Source organism: Bombus terrestris, chromosome 4 (genome assembly GCF_910591885.1).
Source record: "Bombus terrestris chromosome 4, iyBomTerr1.2, whole genome shotgun sequence".
Taxonomy (NCBI): domain Eukaryota; kingdom Metazoa; phylum Arthropoda; class Insecta; order Hymenoptera; family Apidae; genus Bombus; species Bombus terrestris.
The window spans coordinates 17865282-17883824 of record NC_063272.1 but is presented as its reverse complement, the minus strand read 5'-3'; the positions used below and the strand labels follow the sequence as shown (position 1 = coordinate 17883824).

The following is an 18543-nucleotide window of genomic DNA, read 5'->3' as shown; positions in this document are numbered from 1 at the left end:
GTGTGCAACCAAACAAGGCGGATCTCTAATTTTATAAGTTCTTGTATATACTAACTTTAGTTGATCTCAGCACTTGACCGCATGGTGCAGCACTAGTCCGGGAACAACCAGTGCCATAAGCGTGAGCACTCTTATTTCTAACTAACCTAGCCCAGCTTGAAAGTTATGGCCGTGCGGCTGGGATATTTTTGTATATAATTCTAAATTAAAACTGACCGCCGATTATATGTATAGGAAAAAATTGTTCAAACTGTTGAGCTTTATACATATTTCAAATCATCAAAACCAAAGAAGACGCTTTTCATCGACAACCTTGACGATGTAACATTAGTGACCGAATCGCGAAATTAAAATGAAATTTTTGGCGGGTTGTGCTAGATCCAGGTTAAGTTCAGGTTTAGTTTCAGAGCAAAATTAACAATATTTGAAATTTGTTGCGAATCTTTTTTTTCTGTGATATCTTGTTTATTTAAATGGCACGTTTTAACGTATCAAAGTTTGAAGAAAGTCAAAAATATTAATCAAATTGTTCACTATTATCCCTTAACCAAGGATATTATTTGGTATTAGGTTTAGTAACTTGGTTTAAACGCTTTTTTTTCACTAGCGACCTATCAGCCAATGGTAATAGCTAAAATTTCACGTGATCAATCGTGTTTACTCCGTCAATTCATCTGACATGCACTGAGTTGTTGTCACAAATGCTAGATACTTGAAACACAACGAATGTTTGAATTTTTTGGTTAGATCACAAAGTATATAAAAATGTTTGATTAAAACATTTATACTTTAGTATCGTTTAGGAAGTGATTTTTAATACGTTTTAACGATATTTCAACGATGGGTCCCGATCATATGCATAGACGATGGAGTAGTTTACGAAAAGTATTAGAAAGAACAGGTCCTTTTTGTAGACCAGATTTTGAACCATCGCCAGAAACATTGCAATTTTTATTAGACAATTGTAAGATTCTCGTCATTGGCGCCGGTGGTTTAGGATGCGAATTACTTAAAGATTTAGGGTTGATGGGTTTTAGACAAATTCATGTAGTCGATATGGACACGATTGAATTATCTAACCTCAACCGGTACGGAAATATACGATGATTCAGCAAAAGAATTTATCAAAATATTTATTAAAGAAGAATAGAGAGATTAATAAAAAAAAATTGCAGGCAATTTCTCTTCCGCCATAAAGATATCGGCTCGTCAAAAGCGGAAGTAGCTGCAAAGTTTGTCAATAGCAGAATACCAGGCTGCAATGTTATATCACATTTTTGCAAAATACAGGATAAAGATGCAGAATTTTATAGACAATTTCACATAGTCATTTGTGGTCTAGACTCGATCGTTGCAAGAAGATGGATCAATGGAATGCTGCTGTCTTTATTAGTTTATGAAGATGGTGAACTTGATCGATCCACTGTAATACCCATGATTGATGGAGGAACGGAAGGTTTTAAAGGAAATGCAAGAGTAATACTACCTGGTCTATCTGCTTGCGTTGAATGTACTTTGGATTTATATCCTCCTCAGGTACATGTATTGAAAATATTTGTTTACATTGAACAAATAAATATAACTTCTGTCAACTACTATTATGTTGGAACATAGGTGACATACCCATTGTGTACAATAGCAAATACTCCACGCCTACCAGAACATTGTATAGAGTATGTGAAAGTAATTCAATGGCCAAAAGAAAATCCATTTGATTGTGCGATAGATGGAGATGATCCTCAGCACATAAATTGGATTTATGAAAAATCTAATGAAAGAGCAGCACAATTTGGAATACAAGGATTAACGTACAGATTAGTACAAGGTGTAGTCAAAAATATTATACCTGCTGTGGCATCTACAAATGCTGTCATTGCTGCAACATGTGCTACCGAAGCGTTTAAACTTGCTAGCAGTTGTAGTGCTTCGCTAAATAACTATATGGTATTTTTGTTATTTCGATTTTAATTAGAAATCTAAGGATGCAACATAATAAGCAAATAATTCCTTTTTCTAAAGGTACTCAATGATGTAGATGGAATTTATACTTACACTTATGAAGCAGAAAAGAAAGAAGATTGCGTGGCGTGTAGTCAAATTCCAAAAGAAATCGAAATTAATAATCCTAAATTCAAATTGAAAGACTTGATAGAGAACTTGTGTGAAAGGCCAGACTTGCAAATGAAAAATCCAGCTCTCACGGCGTACATTGATGGGAAAAATAAAACGTTGTATATGCAATCTGTAACGAGTATTGAGGAAAGAACTCGTGAGAATCTAACAAAAACGCTGATCGAACTCGGGCTTAGACACGGCAGTGAGATAAATGTCGCTGATATTACCACTCCTAATGCAATTGTATTAAAATTAAAATTTGTATATTATAATCCAGATATGTGATAGTCAGAAAATTCTTCATTTTGTTCATAAATTTATCACTACAAACCATTATATATATTTACAGTAGTTGTATTGCTTTTGTGTAAGTTTAAAAAATAATGTCGACATAAAAAGTTCATCAACATTATTCTTACCGAAATAAAAACGAAAATATGTTCAATGTAGTATCATTTTTTACCGAATCTATAAATAGATATCACACGATTACATTTACTTTGAACATTATTTTTAATATATTGATTCATCCTAATTTTATCTGATAAACTGGTATGGTATTGCTATTTTTTTTTCTTTTTCTTCTTTTTTTTTTTTTTTTTTTAAATGTATATATATGGTACTAGTTCTTGTGACTATACTTATATATAACAGAAGCAAGTATTAAAACTATATTAGTTCATATGACATACCTGTTATATTAACAATAAAGACACAGTTGCAAATATGATTCTATATTTCTGATGTTTCGTTTTTCACTTTCATCAGAGATTATATATCATAGAAAAATTAGTGAGTTATATAATCCGTAAAATTCTATCTTTTTCGGTCGTTAACTTTTTTGTTGATAAATTTCGTGTGTCTCTTCAGAAATAGACAGTATCTTACAGATCAATACATTAGTACGACTATTTTGAAAGAGAAAAAAAGGAGCAGTTTAATGACTCGCGAAATATGCACGTGTCAAAATCTATACTTGCTAGCTTGTCATTAATATCTTTTTAATAACAATTTCTCTCGTCATCGTATTAAATTTTATGTTAAGTATGAATTTTGTGCACAGTCCTTTTTTGCATTATAAGCATTTATTGATGATTTATCCGTAACGAACGAAAAATACTACGGATCCAATCTTTCCATATTTGGTAAATACTTTTATTGAAAGTATAATTCCAAATCGAATGGATGACATATGCTCCGATTAGAGCAAATGAAGGACAGTGCACGATAACCCAAAACATCTTTTGTTTTACAAGCACACTCGGTAACATTCGACATATGCACAATTTGAGTAGAAAAAATATCTAGAACAAATACATTATCTATCTTCCTTATACAAAACTATCATTACATTGTATCAATATTTCATAATTTTCGCTTTTTTACCTCGATAAGACGATTAGTCACTAGCTAAGAATCTTTCGTTCTTAGAAAGACGTCCTTCTTTTTCCATTTGAATGTGAATAACACAAAATGCTCCTATGATCATTTGAGTAATATTTACTTTAAATATTCATTGTCAGTAAAATTTTCATCAAGTTAAACTGAATAAGAATAAAATATTTTTTGACGGTTGGGGAATTCTTACAACGAAACACTTCGAGGTTCATTGGCATTTCATCGTTTATACGGAATTCCAATATGGACATTCTCATTTCAATTGTACAATTCGAAATTAGGTGTTTTCTTTTTATAGTATGAATTATTAATTCGCTAGACACGAGATGCACAAAATCAGCTAGTGCAAAACTAGCATTAGTGTCAAAGTAAGTTGTGTCACGCTGGGCAGTGCATTCAGAAACTGCAGAACGTATTAACTGTGATTCTTTTCAAGTATCTTTTCGTTCACGTAATGAAAGAGACATTAATCAACATGAGATAGTTTTCTTCGATAACCCAAAAACATTTATAAAATCAAATTCGCATTTTATTCGTTTCTTTTATGAAAGAAACATATGAATGCACATGCGGTTCACTTTCTGGCTCGGCCGAATTGAGTCGCACAATACAGTCATTATATTTCGACCATTATTTGAAAAATAAATTTCACATGTTCGAGATGTAATATATCAGTTGTAAAATGTCTTATGAATAATCATTGTTTTATGTATAATAATACCATGGTCCATGAAAAAATAGTCCGGTATAAAAACGTAAGTGTGGCATAATAAGTGTCGTGAAGTTCGATTTGTCCAGGGCAGAATACAACACTTTTTTATCATGGAAATTCCTGGATTTAAATAGATACAGTTATTTAATTAAACAAACAGCAATATAAAAATGGGAAAGGTATAACGATATGAAGAATCACGATTTATCAATGTCGTCTCAACAAAAAGACAAATATTTGAGGTATAGTGACGTTAAAAAGTGTCTAATTTCTGCTCTGAAGCTGCTTAACAAAAGATAACACAAAGTGCACGATGTTAATACGTCATGAAGAACGCTAAAACGGTTGTGTTAGGCCTTGGCATCAACTTCCATCGCCACTTCACCTGCAGCTTTCTCTGCCTTCTTCCTCATTCTCTTTGCAGTTCTCGGGTTTACCGAGGTGTACAAAAGGGTCTATAAACAAAATTAATTAATTAATAACAGAACCCAGTAAAAGAAAAGGAATTGAAAAAAAAATAATACGTAATTCATACCTTCAATTCAGGATCTTTAACAGCATATTCTGATTGATAAATGTCAAGGTCTAAAGGAATTCCTGTAATCTTGTGTTGCCGATTGTGCATTACTAGTACTGTGAATTTGAATTGTGCAGCAAATTCATTTGGTTTTTCATATAGCACCTAGAATAGTAATAAAGATATAATGACATAAAACTCTTTAATGAAATATAAAAACAAAGAGTTATACATAAGTAACGGACTTACTTGGAATGGTTCAATCAACCTATGATTTACACATTCTACAACTGCCATTTTTGCCTTCTTCTCGTCCTCGAAAGTACGTAAATTGAACGGCATAAGGCCGTGTTTATGAGTGACTTCAGAGTAAAACATGCGAGACGCTTTCAATTTCAGTTGATATGTTTCCTCTGTTTTTTTAAATATAGTAACTCGGGTGTCCTGTTCTCGGCCCACTCCTTCACCAGTACTAACCAGCACATCCATTGCATATACCTATAATTTAAAAAATCCACATATATTGCATTTTCTCTATTCTAATTGATTACATATTATATTATATACATATGTAGAATGAACTATACCTCATAAGCTTCAAGAGTGTATTTTTCATGCTCTTTCTTCTGTGCATCATTTGGATTTTGAATAATAGTTTTTTCTCCATCTATCTTAAACTGTTTCAATTGGTGACTTAACATTCCTTCAATTGGTTTACACTTGTATACGTCGCAAATTTTTTCTACTGTCTCTGTTATCGTGTATGTCTGTAAACAGAAAGAAGCTACATAAACAACGCGAAATTTAATCAATTTATAGATACAGAAGTGTAAAATATATAAATAACTTACCTCTGTACCTGGCTGTAAAAGCCTCAATGCAGCTTGCGATGCATAGTGTGCAGCTAACACTACATCTGCTTTTCTACCAGTAACTTTTTTTTGTGATGAAGAACCTATAACAATAGTATGTGCCACAACTGCTATAAAGCCATCAACATGTGCTCCAAGATCTCTAAAAATAGAAGATAATAATTACTTTAAAAAATGAGAATATAAGTTATATTTTATAATATTGAATGTATTATATTCATGAATCATAAACTTACACTTTTACCATATCCTCGTCTTTGAGTATGAGATCTGGTTCACTTGCAATTGGTGAAAAATGACATATGCAATTATTCACCGATATGCATGTAGGAAAAGCAATTCCCTTCTTCAGCTCTTTTTCCTTTTTAAAGACCTTATTGGTCTCATCCAATATCAGTTCATCTCCAATCTCACAAATTTCTCTTACTGATGCTCCAGCAACGCACTTATCTAAAACTTGTTTTAATACCCCTGAAATTGAAAGAAATCATTTATCATTTATAGGTACTAACAAATACTCAACACAAATACTAGGTAAGATTTATAAAATATGTACGAAATTATGTAAGTACTAAACACATACATATGTACAAAAAGTTTGTCTTTACTAATGTATATTTCTACATCTTTTATTTTTTTATACATAATTTTCATCTAATTCTCTTATCCTTCAGATTTAAAAAATGCTTAAAAATTATAATTATCTCTCAAACAGTACAAAATTGAGCTAAACTGATTCAGGGAGTTTCGCAATATTCGATATTTTTTAGGTCCCACGAAAAATAAAAAGATCGAATGAGAATTACATTTAAAAAATGTAAAACGCATTAAATTTTTATTTTTTGTGATTTTTTAACGCAAAGAATATTTGAATATATTTTTTGAAATCAAAAGTTATAATCAATGTTTCTTTCCAATTTTTGTTTCTCAAAATTAACAAAAAATTTAACATTTGGAATCGATGACCCCTTTATATGTAAAATTTGAAACAAACACATTTCAGATAATTTCGTGGATATTTTGAATACGGTTCTCCTTTTATTCATTATATATGATATAAAATAATATTGCAGCTAAATATGTTATTCAAATGATAATAAATTCCAAACATAATACGATGCGAACCATACAGCGCAAGTTTTCATTGAACATCCGTCTAGATGGTCTTTTTACGGAAATGGAAACACATACAGAGATGCAAGCGGATTATGATTTCTGCATAGTAAAATTGTTACGTTGCGATAATGAAATGAAACGGACAATTTTTCGAGCTGCGTAATGAAAAATAAGTAATTTGTTGTCGATCAATTGTTAGAGAAGTGTAGAATATTGAAAGTATCGACAAGTTATCAGAACGAAATAGTCGGTGCCAACTATCCCACATGGTAAGAGAGCCCGGCATTAGCGCGCCACATTCCATATGGCTAGGCGGAAAATAAGACATTAAGGAGCCCGTGCATGAACCAGGCAATTTCACTTTTATTCGTTCGGCTTCATTAGTGAACGTTAAGTCGTTTTCTTACGATTTACGATGTCACCGGCCATTTTATACTTGGTGACAACGATGTCTTCGGCGATGGTTCTCTCAGTCTCCTCTTTGTCCGCCATGTCTTCAGCACACTATGTTACGATCACGTGACTTAGATAGACTGCTTCTTTGCAGTTGCTTCCTGTAACAGTCAGTATCTCAAGTTAACCGTGTGTTCCGAAATTTCCTAGTAATTGTTTCTATTGGTATCTCTCAACTGAAAAATTCTAAATATTTATAATATCACCCTGATAACACTTTTATGTTTTACGGTCATGGATGTTCCTTTTTAAGCTAAATCGTAGGGAATTTCAAGAAATATGTATTTTTTAAATATTTCTAATTTTATATAATTAGTTAAGGAACTTAAACATGTTGATCGATATTTTTGGCAAAAATATTTGGCAATAGAAATGAATAGATATAACTGCCAAACAATATAAAATTATTTGTATATTTCGTTTGCATAGAATGTTTGTAGAAATGCGCAAACCTTCAAACTGACTTTGTGACGTACAAGTGTACAAGGTTGGTCGACTTGCATCTTTCTAAAACGTGTTTCATGCCTTATGGATCCTGAGGTTGGTCGTGTGGCCTATTGGAACGCGGATTTGATTTGCATTGCTTTAAATTCAAGTCATAACCATGTCTTCAGGTAAACTATCCCATAGAATAAAATTAAACTGCTATTATTTCGTTTGTTCGAGAATATTTTCGATATAAGACACCTTGATATTGTTGGAATTTTACCATTTTTTACACGACATAACCAAACTTTCCGCGAAACGCAGCGTGCTATCAATATTGCACTTTTATATATTAAATATTCCTGTTAAAAATGCTAATTTTTACATGTATCTATTTCTATAAGGCAAAAAAGGGAAAAAGAAGAAGTGCAAAACTGTCGATTTAATGTCATTCCTTGCTGATGGGGGTGCAACACCCACTGTGCCAGTTAAACCATTGAGCAGCTGGATTGAAGAAATGGAAGAAGAACATGGTAAAATAAATTTATAGATTCCTTCCTTTTTTTTTATGCTTTGATCTTTAAGGTCTCATTTTAGCTGATACATTTGTGTGCGTGCGTGCGTGCGTGTACGCGCGCGCGCGAATGTGTACATGTATATGCATATATATATATACATACATGTGTGTGTGTGTGTGTGTGTGTATATATATTCATCTATGAGATATAAATGAATGCCTAACATGCTTAAAGTATTTAAAAATTATAAATTGCTGCAAAAAATGTCAAGTATTATTATTTGGCAGATGGATTCTCATCAAGAAGTAGCAAAGAACCAGTGATTCTGCCAACTGCTCCAAGAGCTGCAAGAGGTCCACGTGTTGCAGATGAAGATATCCCTTCTAATCCACCTTATGTAGCATATCTCTCTAATCTTCCTTATGAGGTAGATGAAGCATATTTGACAGAATTTTTTGCAAACATGAAGGTTAGTGTTTTTATCTATTTATCTTTATTAAGTAATACTAGAGAATTTATATTTACTATTTACACTATTGTACAGTATGTAGCTCATTTAAACTTGGATTATCATTACTATCTTTTAGATTTCTAACATACGCTTGCCAAAAGATTCCAATAAACTCAAAGGATATGGATATGTTGAATTTGAAGATCGTCAAAGTTTAATCGATGCTCTTTGTTTATCTAATACAGTAAGTTTCTACAGTTTTCAATTTGGAGTATTTTACAATAACATAATTGTGTATGAATTTTTACTTTCCTAGCCTATGAAAACTAGGAGGGTACGAATTGATGTTTCAAATAGTGTTAATGATGATCGTCGTGGCGGACGAATGGGTCGAGATAATCGTAGAGACAATGATTATGATCCTGAACGTACATCCGGAGATTGGAGAAGCGGGCCACGAGACGAAAATCTAACATCAGAAGGAGATTCGTACCGGAGTCGGTATGATAACAGAGACCGAAGAGATGACCGTGAAAGTATGCTTATATATGATGATTCTCATTATATGCGTGTAATTAATTGAGAGAAAATTATACAATTAATACTCAACTAGGTTCTGACTATGATAATAAGCCTGGTGCTTGGCGTGAAAGTAGTGACAGAACAAGGCCAACATTCAGAGACAGAGGTGGTTTCAGAGATGAAGACAAAGATAGAGAATGGTCTCGCTATGATAAAGGTAGCAGAGATCGAGATGGGGGAGACAGAGGAAGTAGTTTCGGCCCGCGTCGTAATTATGGAGATTCTGATTGGGATCGTGATGGCCAACGCAGGCAAGCAAAGCCCCCTACAGAAAATAAATGTGAGTGTTATTTCTTCTTATAATAAATAAAATGTATAAAAAAACTTTACTCTTTAACTACTAAAAGATATTGAATATTATAGCTGAATTGAGGACTAGGCCGAAATTGCAGCTACAGCCTCGTACAAAGCCTATTGAGCCTATTGTTGCAAAAGAAGAACAACAATCTGCAGCTACACCAGCTTCCTCCACAAATATATTTGGTGCTGCAAGACCTGTAGATACCACTGCTAGAGAAAGAGAAATAGAGGAACGTCTTGCGAAGTCGTACGCCGAATCAAAATCCAAAGAAGATGGGTACGGAAAACTGGAAAATCGCTTGAATACTTGAATATAATTCATCTTAACATATTTAACAATTAGTTGTCTTTTTAGAGATTCAGAAAAACGCGGTTCTAAAGAGGGTACTTGGGGTAAACGTAATGGGGTAAGTTCATCATGTAAAATTGTCTAACGTGTCATATGTCACATGATTTTATTTACCATGTATTTGTTACTCTTATTAGGAGGGCCGGGAAGAAAGAGAGAGGGGTCGGCAGACTTGGCGATCCGAAGATGACAGAAGTCGACGAAATGAAAGATCAGCACCACGAAATCAACCTGCTTATTCTGGTAAATTTGAGTGGTAATTATAACTAAACTGAGCTAAAATAATTTATGATATGGTACAATGCTTTCTGTACAATTTAGATCAATATGGAGACTCTAAAGGTCAACCCTCTTCTCGCGGCGGACGACCATCTTCTAGAGGTCCCCCAAGATCAAATGATACTCGTGGTGGAGATAGGTAATAAGACCATAGAAGAAGGTAGTATTAATGTATAACGTATGTGTTTTAATTGCATTATATTTGCAGAGATCGACGAGATAGAGAGAAAGACGATGTCAGTAGGATGCCAAAGGCAAAGGATGAACAAGCTCCAGTAAGTGGGAGATTCTTTTAATTAATCCTAATCACGATAATTATAAATAATTTCTTTCTGTTTCAGAATTTCGTAGCTTCCAACAAGTATTCCATGCTACCTGATGATGTGGATCCCGACAATATTGATGATTAGTCAAAACTATTATACATCACCAATTAAATTGTGCCACATGCATCATAATTGGTCTATATATGCATATTATTAATTTGTTTTACCTCTATTAAATACTTATCGAATTGATTCACGAATCGAACTCTAAGCTCTTGGTATTACTTTACAAGAATTATTGTTGATTTGTATTTAATCTATTTTATTACTCATAATATGATTATCTATCCACATATGTATTTACTTTATATTTCGATATAAATGTTCAGCATCATTAAATCAGTGTGAAAATTCGGATAACTTTAAAGAATTATATTAATTTTTTAAATATTTAATTCTGAAGATAATTACATCTGTAAGACTTAGGAATTGGGACTTTATACATCATACTTTATCCACTGTACAATTATTGTACAATATGTAACTCATTTAAATGTAAAATAATAATGCCAATTTAGGAGGAAAACAATTAAAATAATAAGTGTAATGGGAATTTATGTGATGTAATATATTCTATTGCCTGAAATTCAATATTTCATGAAATGGTTAATAATAACAAAAAAAAAAAAAAGGGGGGGTAATTGCAACATAATCGAGCATCGAGAAGTTGATACCATAAAATAAGCACAATAAAGTGTAAGCCATAATGTAGCAGATAAGCTACTATATTAATAATCATCGTATCATGACAATATCAGGAAGCATATATGACTGATCAATGAAAATTTTGTCACAATCATTTTATTATAATATGTTTCTAAATAATTATGCTGTAAGCATATTTATATATATTAAAGATTATGTATTTACAATCTCTTCCTGAGGTATGTACATACTGACTTTATCTTCATTTACTGTTGTGTAGTTTGTGCTAATTGACGTAACTGTTTCAACACAGTCTCCAGAAGCTTTTTTTTATCCCGCTCACTTTTCTTTAATACAGAAAATACTGTCTTTTTGTCAGATTCTTTTAATCTGTAAGTATAATACGTCTAAAATGTAGATATTGATAATATAGTACAGTATCACATGGAATAAAAAGGCATGGTACATACTTCTCTAACAAAAGCACAGCCATGTTTGGAGAAACCAGATGATATTTACTTGATTCATGGCCATAGTCGTGAAAATAAGTAGGCCAGTCCCAACTCATAAATAAGTCTAGTAATTGTCTTAATTGTGCAAAATATTGAAGTAGGATACCTTCGGGTAAACCAGAAACAGGTTCCGAGGCAGCAAATTCTAAAAATTAAAAGATTTTTTCTAATTTATGTTCGAATCAATTCAATATCACCACAAAATATTTTGTAACCATATATTGTACATCTTATTTAAGAATAAAAGTCAGAAATACGTACGTTCGCATTGTATTGTATCTAAATTGACTTGTTGAAGAGCACCCATAGATATCTGTTTCACATCATCACTAATTATTATTCCTAGTATAGATTTCGCTATATGAGAACAGGCAGATTGACACGCAACTTGCGCAACCTCATCCTAGAATATAAATTCGCTTTGATTTTTATGAAATATTTACAAGAATACAAAATTGATAAGTTGTTATAATATGATAAATATGTACCGGTAAATTGGTAAAACAAGTAAAAGTACTTTGCAAGAACGCTATGAGATCGGTAATAAAGCCAGACGCGTGCCCTTGAGGTTCTGCCAAATTCCAATCGTAGTTTTCTAATTCTAAAAATTCATCAAGTTTATTCTTTAATTTCTCGCAGATTTGTTTTTCAGCATCGTCCCTTGCAACTCTAAACATAGCTGATTCAACACCCATACAACTCAACTGTCCTTCATGTGGTGTTCTACAATATCATTTAGACGATATTACAATAAAATAAATACTCATAATTTATTTAGTTAACCTACCCTGTAATATTAGACATAAATTCTTCCAAATATTTCGTAGATTTTTCAAGATAACCGGTATTTATTATAATTTGAACAACTTGTAAAAGAGCCAATGATGGTTTTCGAAATAATGACGACAAGCATCCACTAAATGTTCTCGTTAGTAATAAATTTGTCGACTTGCATATCATTTCATCTATTTCAGTTTGAGTAAAATTTAAGTCTTCCGAAAATTTTAAACAAGCATAAATGAATTCTTTTACTTGTTGATAGACTTTCGGTACCATATCCGAGAATGGAAATTTTTTTGGAAAATCTACTTTTTGTAATTCCTCGTCGTGGTACGGAAACAAACCAAGAACATTATCATATTCTTCTTGCGTTGTGACCTAAAATATACCAGTGTACATAAAGCATAAAATCTCTTATAACAAAACAATATACCTGAATTGGTAAGAAACTATCTTCATCCAAAATGTCTCTAAACACTTGAACCCAATGTTGCATTAGAACTTCATTATAATGCACTCGAATTTCTTGTAATAAATCCCAAAGTTGTCCTACAGTATAGCCATAATTCTTGTTCCGCCCCCCAAAAAAAAGAAATAATTAGAAAATACTAATAACATATTTACAATGCACTAAGTTACTTACCCTTAATGTTGTATTAAATAGCATTATAAGATTTTTTATTTTTAGGATGAGTGTCGCATCCGTACAGTAGGCCTAAAAAATTATAATATTTGATCATATAAAATACTCGAGAATAATTTTGATATTACTTACGGAATGGGTGCGCAATGCATTCACGATTTTTGATAGTGCCATTTGCCATAGCTCATCTAAATAAGCGCGCGTAGCTAAACCATTGCCGGTATTTAAAATATGATCTTCTACTACAAAAAATCCTACTATGCCTTGTAAATATGTTTGATAACCAGTTATACTCTCATGCTGGAAACATAAAGTGAAAAATTTAATTAAAAATATAGAATAGTTACTGCACTAATAATTACTTACTAATATTTACCATATTAATAGGCGATTGTAAAACTAATCTAGCTTGCTGTTTTCTTTGCTGTCTATAGTACGCTTTAAACGTTTCCCCTTCACGAAGCACGGTATAAATATGCATACAGCGATAAACAGGACTGAAATCCATTAAGTCTTGAGCACTTAATTCTTCTTCTGACTCATTTGATAAAGAATTTGTTGTATGAGATCTCCTCTTCTTTCTACCAATAATTTCTGCTTCAACAGTTAATTGTTCTTGTGTCTAATAGCAAAAAATGAATCAATGTACTGTATGTATGAATAAAAATTAAAATTATATCTTTACAAAAAGAATTCCTCGAATCTTACTTACATGTCTCATAGCAACTTCTCCAATTTTTGGTGAATATTTCCTAATATTTTCTAAAAAGTCTCTTAAATCAGACATGGAAGCATCCTTTATATTTTCACGTAGTCTAAAATTATTGTAATCTATCAGTCAGTTAATGTCACTTAATATGTCTGTGTAAATTACTCTCTAGTTACATTCTGCTGTAAAAATAAATAATCTTTTATCTTGTGACATTACTCACTGCGGTATTTGTTGAGTAATTTGTGAAGAAAATCTGTAATTTGTTACTTTTGGTAAGTCATGATGTTCTAGCTGCTCCAATGTCCTTAAAGCTGGATAATAACGCTTGTCTTTCAACTGTTTTTGCAACTTTGCATAGGCAGCTAAAACAGGAAGACACATAGTAAGACTATCCACTGCAGCAGCCATATTACTTTCTACTTTGCGTGCTTTAACAAGTTCTTCTCCTTTTTCTATTACTTTGGTAGCAGTGGCAGTAATACGTTTATCAAGTTCCAGTATTTCAGCCTATAAAAAAGATATTTTATAAAATCATACATTTCTATTTCACCTAAAGAATCAATCTCAAGATATAGACTGACATTAAGTTGTTGTGCTTGGGATCGAACTTGCAAAAGTTCTCTGATTGAATCAATAAAACCTTGATAATGATGATTGCACATTCTTTCAATATCTTTGTCATGTGCCTTGATACGCTCATCAAGTTTCTCCATGAACTTTTGATGTTCGTGGCCATCGTAAATTGCTCTATAAAAAAAAAAAAAAGGAGTAAAAGTAACAATACTTATATTGGTTTTTATTTTTCACTTTGAAGCTTTCTTCCTTCAGTAAATGCCTGACAATGGTGATACCTGAAAACAAGGCCTATACTATTAGTATCTGTAGATTCTATCTCATACAGCAGGTATTCGTGCTTTGGAACCATAGTTGACAATAGATTGCCAACTTGGTTAGTTGACAACCTTGACATAATAGTACCCCAATTCTACTTCTCTTTATTCTAACACGGGGGTGTCCACCCGCGTTCTCAACCCTTCTAGTGCGCATATGCGCGATAAATATTGCATCTGCGTGAAGGGATGATACCCCGAAAGCGCGTCTTTTAACGAAATTTTTGATAAACGGCGAACTTTGTAATTAAATTGACATACCGAAAAGTTGGTCCCAAGTAATCGTCTATGCCTTCTATTTCTTGGATGAGAATATCGTATCGTTGCATTTCAATTAAATCCATTGTTAACTTAAATAAGAAAATGTCAAAAATTTTTGGCAAATAAATTTGTACACTCTTATATTAAAAAGGTCAGGTAATTTCCATTTGTTGTTTAACAATAAATCATGTCAATATACAACAGCTCTCCAGTTTAATTATGACATTCCTGTTAATAATGTTACTGTTATCCAAATAACATTGTCAATATCGTTTAAACTGCCATCTTCGTCAAACTATATATGTATGTATGTATATAATACATCTACCATCTTTTATACATAACATAATACATATTGTGCAAACGTGTCATTATACAGCGATCGGTGAACTAATTTAACGGTATAAGATATTTATATAATCACTATATAATATAACATAAATTTTAAATAAATTCTATTAGTCATTTATTATAAATCACATCTAGTCCTATTATAATCTTACATGTACTAATTGAAAGTTAGGGAAGTAGACTTTTTGTAACAGTTCGTGTTTATTTAACAAATACTGTATTAAATCAACAGTTATTTAAGTAGAATGACTCAAAATAAAATATTTATGTAATATTATGGAATATATATAAATTTCAAATAACAATATTTTTATGATAAATCACACCTAGAGTTCTAGTTTAATTCTGTACGTATATTAATTGATAGTTAGGGGAATAAATCGAGAGGATGGGTATAGATTTTTTTGAACAATCCGTGATTATTTAACAAATAACGTATTAAAACAACAATAAATCAAGTAGAACAATGAAAAATATTTTCAGTGTTGTAGCATCTATTTTACAAAAAAATATGAGAAGAAAATCCCGGAGTTTATTAAAAGTTCTAACTAGTTATTGTTTTATCTACTATATTTGTACTGTTTTCGATAAAATTAGCATTTTACGAAAAAGCATAAGTACGGTTTGCTCAGATAGATCGTTCTTCATGAGTAGAATATATATTCAATGAAAAGGCTTTGTTTATTAGAATGTTAAAGAACTCGGCCAATTTAGAAATAATTATTTCATCCTCTTTATGGAGAGGAATTTCAAATAGGGAAAAAACCTACTCATGACATTATGCTGGAGATAGATTAATTCATCCGAGCAGACTGTACGTACATTTGGCGTCTGGGTTGGAGACGCCAAGACATCGGATGCAGTTTCTGTGCACTGTGAACCCCGGTTGATTCTCGCCTATTGATTGTATCATAGTAACAGCGTACTGGATATTCTTTTTCTACTAAATTTCTCGAAAAATTCAGCCAAGAAACGAAAGTTACGAGGGAAACTAAAATATAAGTAAGTATAACTATCGTGAAGTTAATAACTATCGTCGAAGACATTGGCGCGCAAGCCTTTGATGTGTTGCTATTCAAGATTTGTTTCTACAGTTTATAAAAGGATCCATTGCGAACATTTATCGTCTTAATACATCGAATTACAGTTTCACCGATCATTTTTAACGATAAATTTAAATTAAAATACGTACCACCATCTTTTCGTAGCAGTTTTATATTAAATATATTAATCGAATTTTCAAACCGAAGTGTGTAAAAAGAGTTTTGTGTACCTCTGAATTTTTAGGTAAAAAATGACACCAGAAGGGTATACGCGCGTTTATGTCGGCGGATTAAACGAAAGCATTAAAAAGGAAGATCTCCAGACAGAATTCGAAAAGTACGGCAAGCTTAACAAAGTTTGGGTTGCATTTAACCCGCCAGGTTTTGCATTTATCGAATTTTTAAATATGAACGAGGCAGAGCTTGCTTGCAGCAGTATGAATGGCACAGAGATTATGGGTGCTAAGTTAAGGGTGGAAATTTCACGGGGTAGAGGTCGTGGTGGAGGTAGGGGTGGTATGGGAGGATTCAGAGGAAGTCGAGGTGGTGCAGCTAGGGGCTATGGGTCTGCTGCCTCCATCGCATTCAATTACAGAGGAAATAATATGTATGCAGATTATGGAGGTTATTATGCAGGCAAGGGTGGTGGAAGTAGGAGTAGAGACTACTATGGAGAAGATTATATGACCAATCGTGCCAGTGGGTATGTTACGCGAGATGGATATACACAAGATGTCTATAATAGCGGAGATCCAAATGCTGATTATTATACCAACAAAGGCACTGGCACATCGAGGTATCGAAGTCGTTCCCCAGCTGGTCGTGGCAGGTATTAATAATACCCAGTCCTTGTAAAATGATCTTAAGTTATATTGTGTTTACATGAATTCAATGAAGTTAGTCTTGTTCAATGAATTGTTCAAAGACGTAACAGTGACAATTGATTTGTCTATACTAGTAACAAAAACAAACATTTGGTCATATTTAAACAAGTGTAAAAATTCCGGGGAATGAGTACTCAGTATCTAAATGATAAATATATATTGAAACTTAAATCTACAATGATTGTTAGCACAGAAAATGTGCATACACATAAAAAAAAGATAGTTGCATGATAATATTACCAATTGGCACTGAATAAATCTCTTGCATGTGCAAATATATTGTGCAATCTGTAAATTACAGTTAATGAAAGTTATCGGCCAGACGAAGGCAAAAATTATGTGACATTCTATTTTGCACTTCCATGTTCACAGTCATCGTCATCTTCGTGAATGCACATAAAAGATCTACACCGCATTGCCAATCTGAACTGCGGGCCAATCAGCTGCCCATCCTGATGACTACATTTCTATCCAATCTACGCAGCGACCTGTATATAGACAACAACTACTATTGCAGATCAAGTTGTGCAATACCATTTGTATAGTATACTTTAGTTCTACAGTTTGTAATCGTTTTCAGAAACATTACCCATTATTCACCAACAAAAGCGTTACTGCAAACTTTATATAACATGAAATTGAATCGCGAACGAAATTTGAATCAAGCTATAACGAATCGTAGTCTAAAGTATTTATATACGCAACTTCTATTTTATTTAAATCTGGGGTATTACGCATATTTTATAGTTTTGAATAAGTTTTTTTACGTATATATTATTTTTTTTTGTGTACTTTTTTAAGTTTCTTATAAAAGAACTGGAGAAAATATAGCGAAAAGAAGTTTAACGTACATCATGAGAAAATAAGATTTTTCATAACTAATATTTCTTTTTTTTTTTTTTTTTATTAACATTTAATCGTCTATAACTTTTTATCGTTCATTATAGACACGTATATTATTTAATGAATAGTAATAATATTATTTAAAAAATGAAAAAATTACAAGGGATTTGCCAATTTTAGCCAAATGCACACTACTGCTCGTATATATTGAACTGTACAACTTTGCCTTACGAATTTTTATATGCCATGCAAAATTAAGATTTAAAAAGTTTCAAAATTGATTCGTTAAATATAATTTAATCATAATTAAATCATGGCCTTGGAGTATATGTGCAGAAATAGTATTGCATTTGGAAACTTTGGAGTATTTGCTGCTATGGATACTTGAGTGAAAGGATAAAGAAATTGCGGTAATAATGTTTTGCCATTGCTGTAAATGATGTGGAATTGGATATCTATTAAATGATTTGCTCTCACTACTCTCCGCCACCCTGCCTGCCTGCTCTTGCCTACTTTTTTAGAATTTTCGATACTTACCGATTTCTTCTTATTCATATCGATAAAA

General features: G+C 32.3%; 5 protein-coding genes across 6 annotated transcripts; 3 read left to right on the top strand and 2 right to left on the bottom strand.

The window, feature by feature from the left end:
- Nucleotides 1–150: 150 nt before the first annotated feature.
- Nucleotides 151–2560, top strand: LOC100652110 (NEDD8-activating enzyme E1 catalytic subunit). The gene is made up of 4 exons (XM_003394709.4): nucleotides 151–1088; nucleotides 1176–1536; nucleotides 1615–1944; nucleotides 2020–2560. Exons 1-4 carry the CDS (start codon nucleotides 841–843, stop codon nucleotides 2398–2400), a joined length of 1320 nt encoding a protein of 439 aa, XP_003394757.1. The 5' UTR covers nucleotides 151–840; the 3' UTR covers nucleotides 2401–2560.
- Nucleotides 2561–2833: 273 nt separating this feature from the next.
- LOC100651989 (proliferation-associated protein 2G4) lies at nucleotides 2834–7294 on the bottom strand. The gene is made up of 7 exons (XM_003394708.4): nucleotides 7138–7294; nucleotides 5851–6085; nucleotides 5594–5756; nucleotides 5330–5509; nucleotides 4992–5240; nucleotides 4761–4907; nucleotides 2834–4680 (listed from the first exon to the last, which is right to left on the bottom strand). The coding sequence occupies exons 1-7, from the start codon at nucleotides 7220–7222 to the stop codon at nucleotides 4576–4578; spliced, it is 1164 nt and encodes a 387-aa protein (XP_003394756.1). The 5' UTR covers nucleotides 7223–7294; the 3' UTR covers nucleotides 2834–4575.
- Nucleotides 7295–7642: 348 nt separating this feature from the next.
- On the top strand, nucleotides 7643–10967 carry LOC100651635 (eukaryotic translation initiation factor 4B). Its single transcript, XM_003394705.4, has 12 exons — nucleotides 7643–7797; nucleotides 8014–8142; nucleotides 8415–8596; nucleotides 8715–8822; nucleotides 8895–9114; nucleotides 9192–9440; nucleotides 9524–9737; nucleotides 9816–9867; nucleotides 9947–10052; nucleotides 10131–10227; nucleotides 10297–10363; nucleotides 10430–10967. The coding sequence occupies exons 1-12, from the start codon at nucleotides 7788–7790 to the stop codon at nucleotides 10496–10498; spliced, it is 1503 nt and encodes a 500-aa protein (XP_003394753.1). The 5' UTR covers nucleotides 7643–7787; the 3' UTR covers nucleotides 10499–10967.
- Nucleotides 10968–11111: 144 nt separating this feature from the next.
- On the bottom strand, nucleotides 11112–15342 carry LOC100651319 (exocyst complex component 6). 2 transcript variants are annotated; one of them, XM_003394703.4, is made up of 13 exons: nucleotides 14858–15342; nucleotides 14288–14453; nucleotides 13927–14213; nucleotides 13707–13809; nucleotides 13371–13616; nucleotides 13127–13294; nucleotides 12995–13066; nucleotides 12785–12919; nucleotides 12359–12729; nucleotides 12060–12294; nucleotides 11833–11974; nucleotides 11530–11716; nucleotides 11112–11449 (listed from the first exon to the last, which is right to left on the bottom strand). In XM_003394703.4, the coding sequence occupies exons 1-13, from the start codon at nucleotides 14938–14940 to the stop codon at nucleotides 11326–11328; spliced, it is 2319 nt and encodes a 772-aa protein (XP_003394751.1). In that variant the 5' UTR covers nucleotides 14941–15342; the 3' UTR covers nucleotides 11112–11325. The 2 variants fall into 2 exon arrangements, with proteins under 2 accessions (XP_003394751.1, XP_003394752.1); XM_003394704.4 differs by lacking the exon at nucleotides 14858–15342 and adding an exon at nucleotides 14558–14775.
- Nucleotides 15343–16010: 668 nt separating this feature from the next.
- Nucleotides 16011–18457, top strand: LOC100651873 (RNA-binding protein Rsf1). The gene is made up of 3 exons (XM_012307683.3): nucleotides 16011–16210; nucleotides 16496–17080; nucleotides 17508–18457. Exons 2-3 carry the CDS (start codon nucleotides 16503–16505, stop codon nucleotides 17533–17535), a joined length of 606 nt encoding a protein of 201 aa, XP_012163073.1. The 5' UTR covers nucleotides 16011–16210; nucleotides 16496–16502; the 3' UTR covers nucleotides 17536–18457.
- The last annotated feature ends 86 nt before the right edge of the window (nucleotides 18458–18543 follow it).

Bases quoted from the DNA above. Each gene is read 5' to 3' on its own strand.
- LOC100652110 (XM_003394709.4), top strand. From the start codon at position 841: ATGGGTCCCGATCATATGCATAGACGATGGAGTAGTTTACGAAAAGTA. The intron at 1,089-1,175 runs GTACGGAAATAT...AAAAAATTGCAG, and splicing joins GAATTATCTAACCTCAACCG to GCAATTTCTCTTCCGCCATA. The intron at 1,945-2,019 runs GTATTTTTGTTA...CTTTTTCTAAAG, and splicing joins CTTCGCTAAATAACTATATG to GTACTCAATGATGTAGATGG.
- LOC100651989 (XM_003394708.4), bottom strand. From the start codon at position 7,222: ATGGCGGACAAAGAGGAGACTGAGAGAACCATCGCCGAAGACATCGTT. The intron at 6,086-7,137 runs GTAAGAAAACGA...TTTCAATTTCAG, and splicing joins GGCCGGTGACATCGTAAATC to GGGTATTAAAACAAGTTTTA. The intron at 4,681-4,760 runs GTATGAATTACG...TTTTGTTTATAG, and splicing joins TTAAAGATCCTGAATTGAAG to ACCCTTTTGTACACCTCGGT.
- LOC100651635 (XM_003394705.4), top strand. The intron at 8,597-8,714 runs GTTAGTGTTTTT...ACTATCTTTTAG, and splicing joins AATTTTTTGCAAACATGAAG to ATTTCTAACATACGCTTGCC. The intron at 9,868-9,946 runs GTAAGTTCATCA...TACTCTTATTAG, and splicing joins CTTGGGGTAAACGTAATGGG to GAGGGCCGGGAAGAAAGAGA.
- LOC100651319 (XM_003394704.4), bottom strand. From the start codon at position 14,676: ATGTCAAGGTTGTCAACTAACCAAGTTGGCAATCTATTGTCAACTATG. The intron at 13,617-13,706 runs GTAAGTAAGATT...TTTTGCTATTAG, and splicing joins GAGAAGTTGCTATGAGACAT to ACACAAGAACAATTAACTGT. The intron at 13,067-13,126 runs GTAAGTAATATC...ATAATTTTTTAG, and splicing joins ATGCATTGCGCACCCATTCC to GCCTACTGTACGGATGCGAC.
- LOC100651873 (XM_012307683.3), top strand. From the start codon at position 16,503: ATGACACCAGAAGGGTATACGCGCGTTTATGTCGGCGGATTAAACGAA. The intron at 17,081-17,507 runs GTATTAATAATA...CCATGTTCACAG, and splicing joins TCCCCAGCTGGTCGTGGCAG to TCATCGTCATCTTCGTGAAT.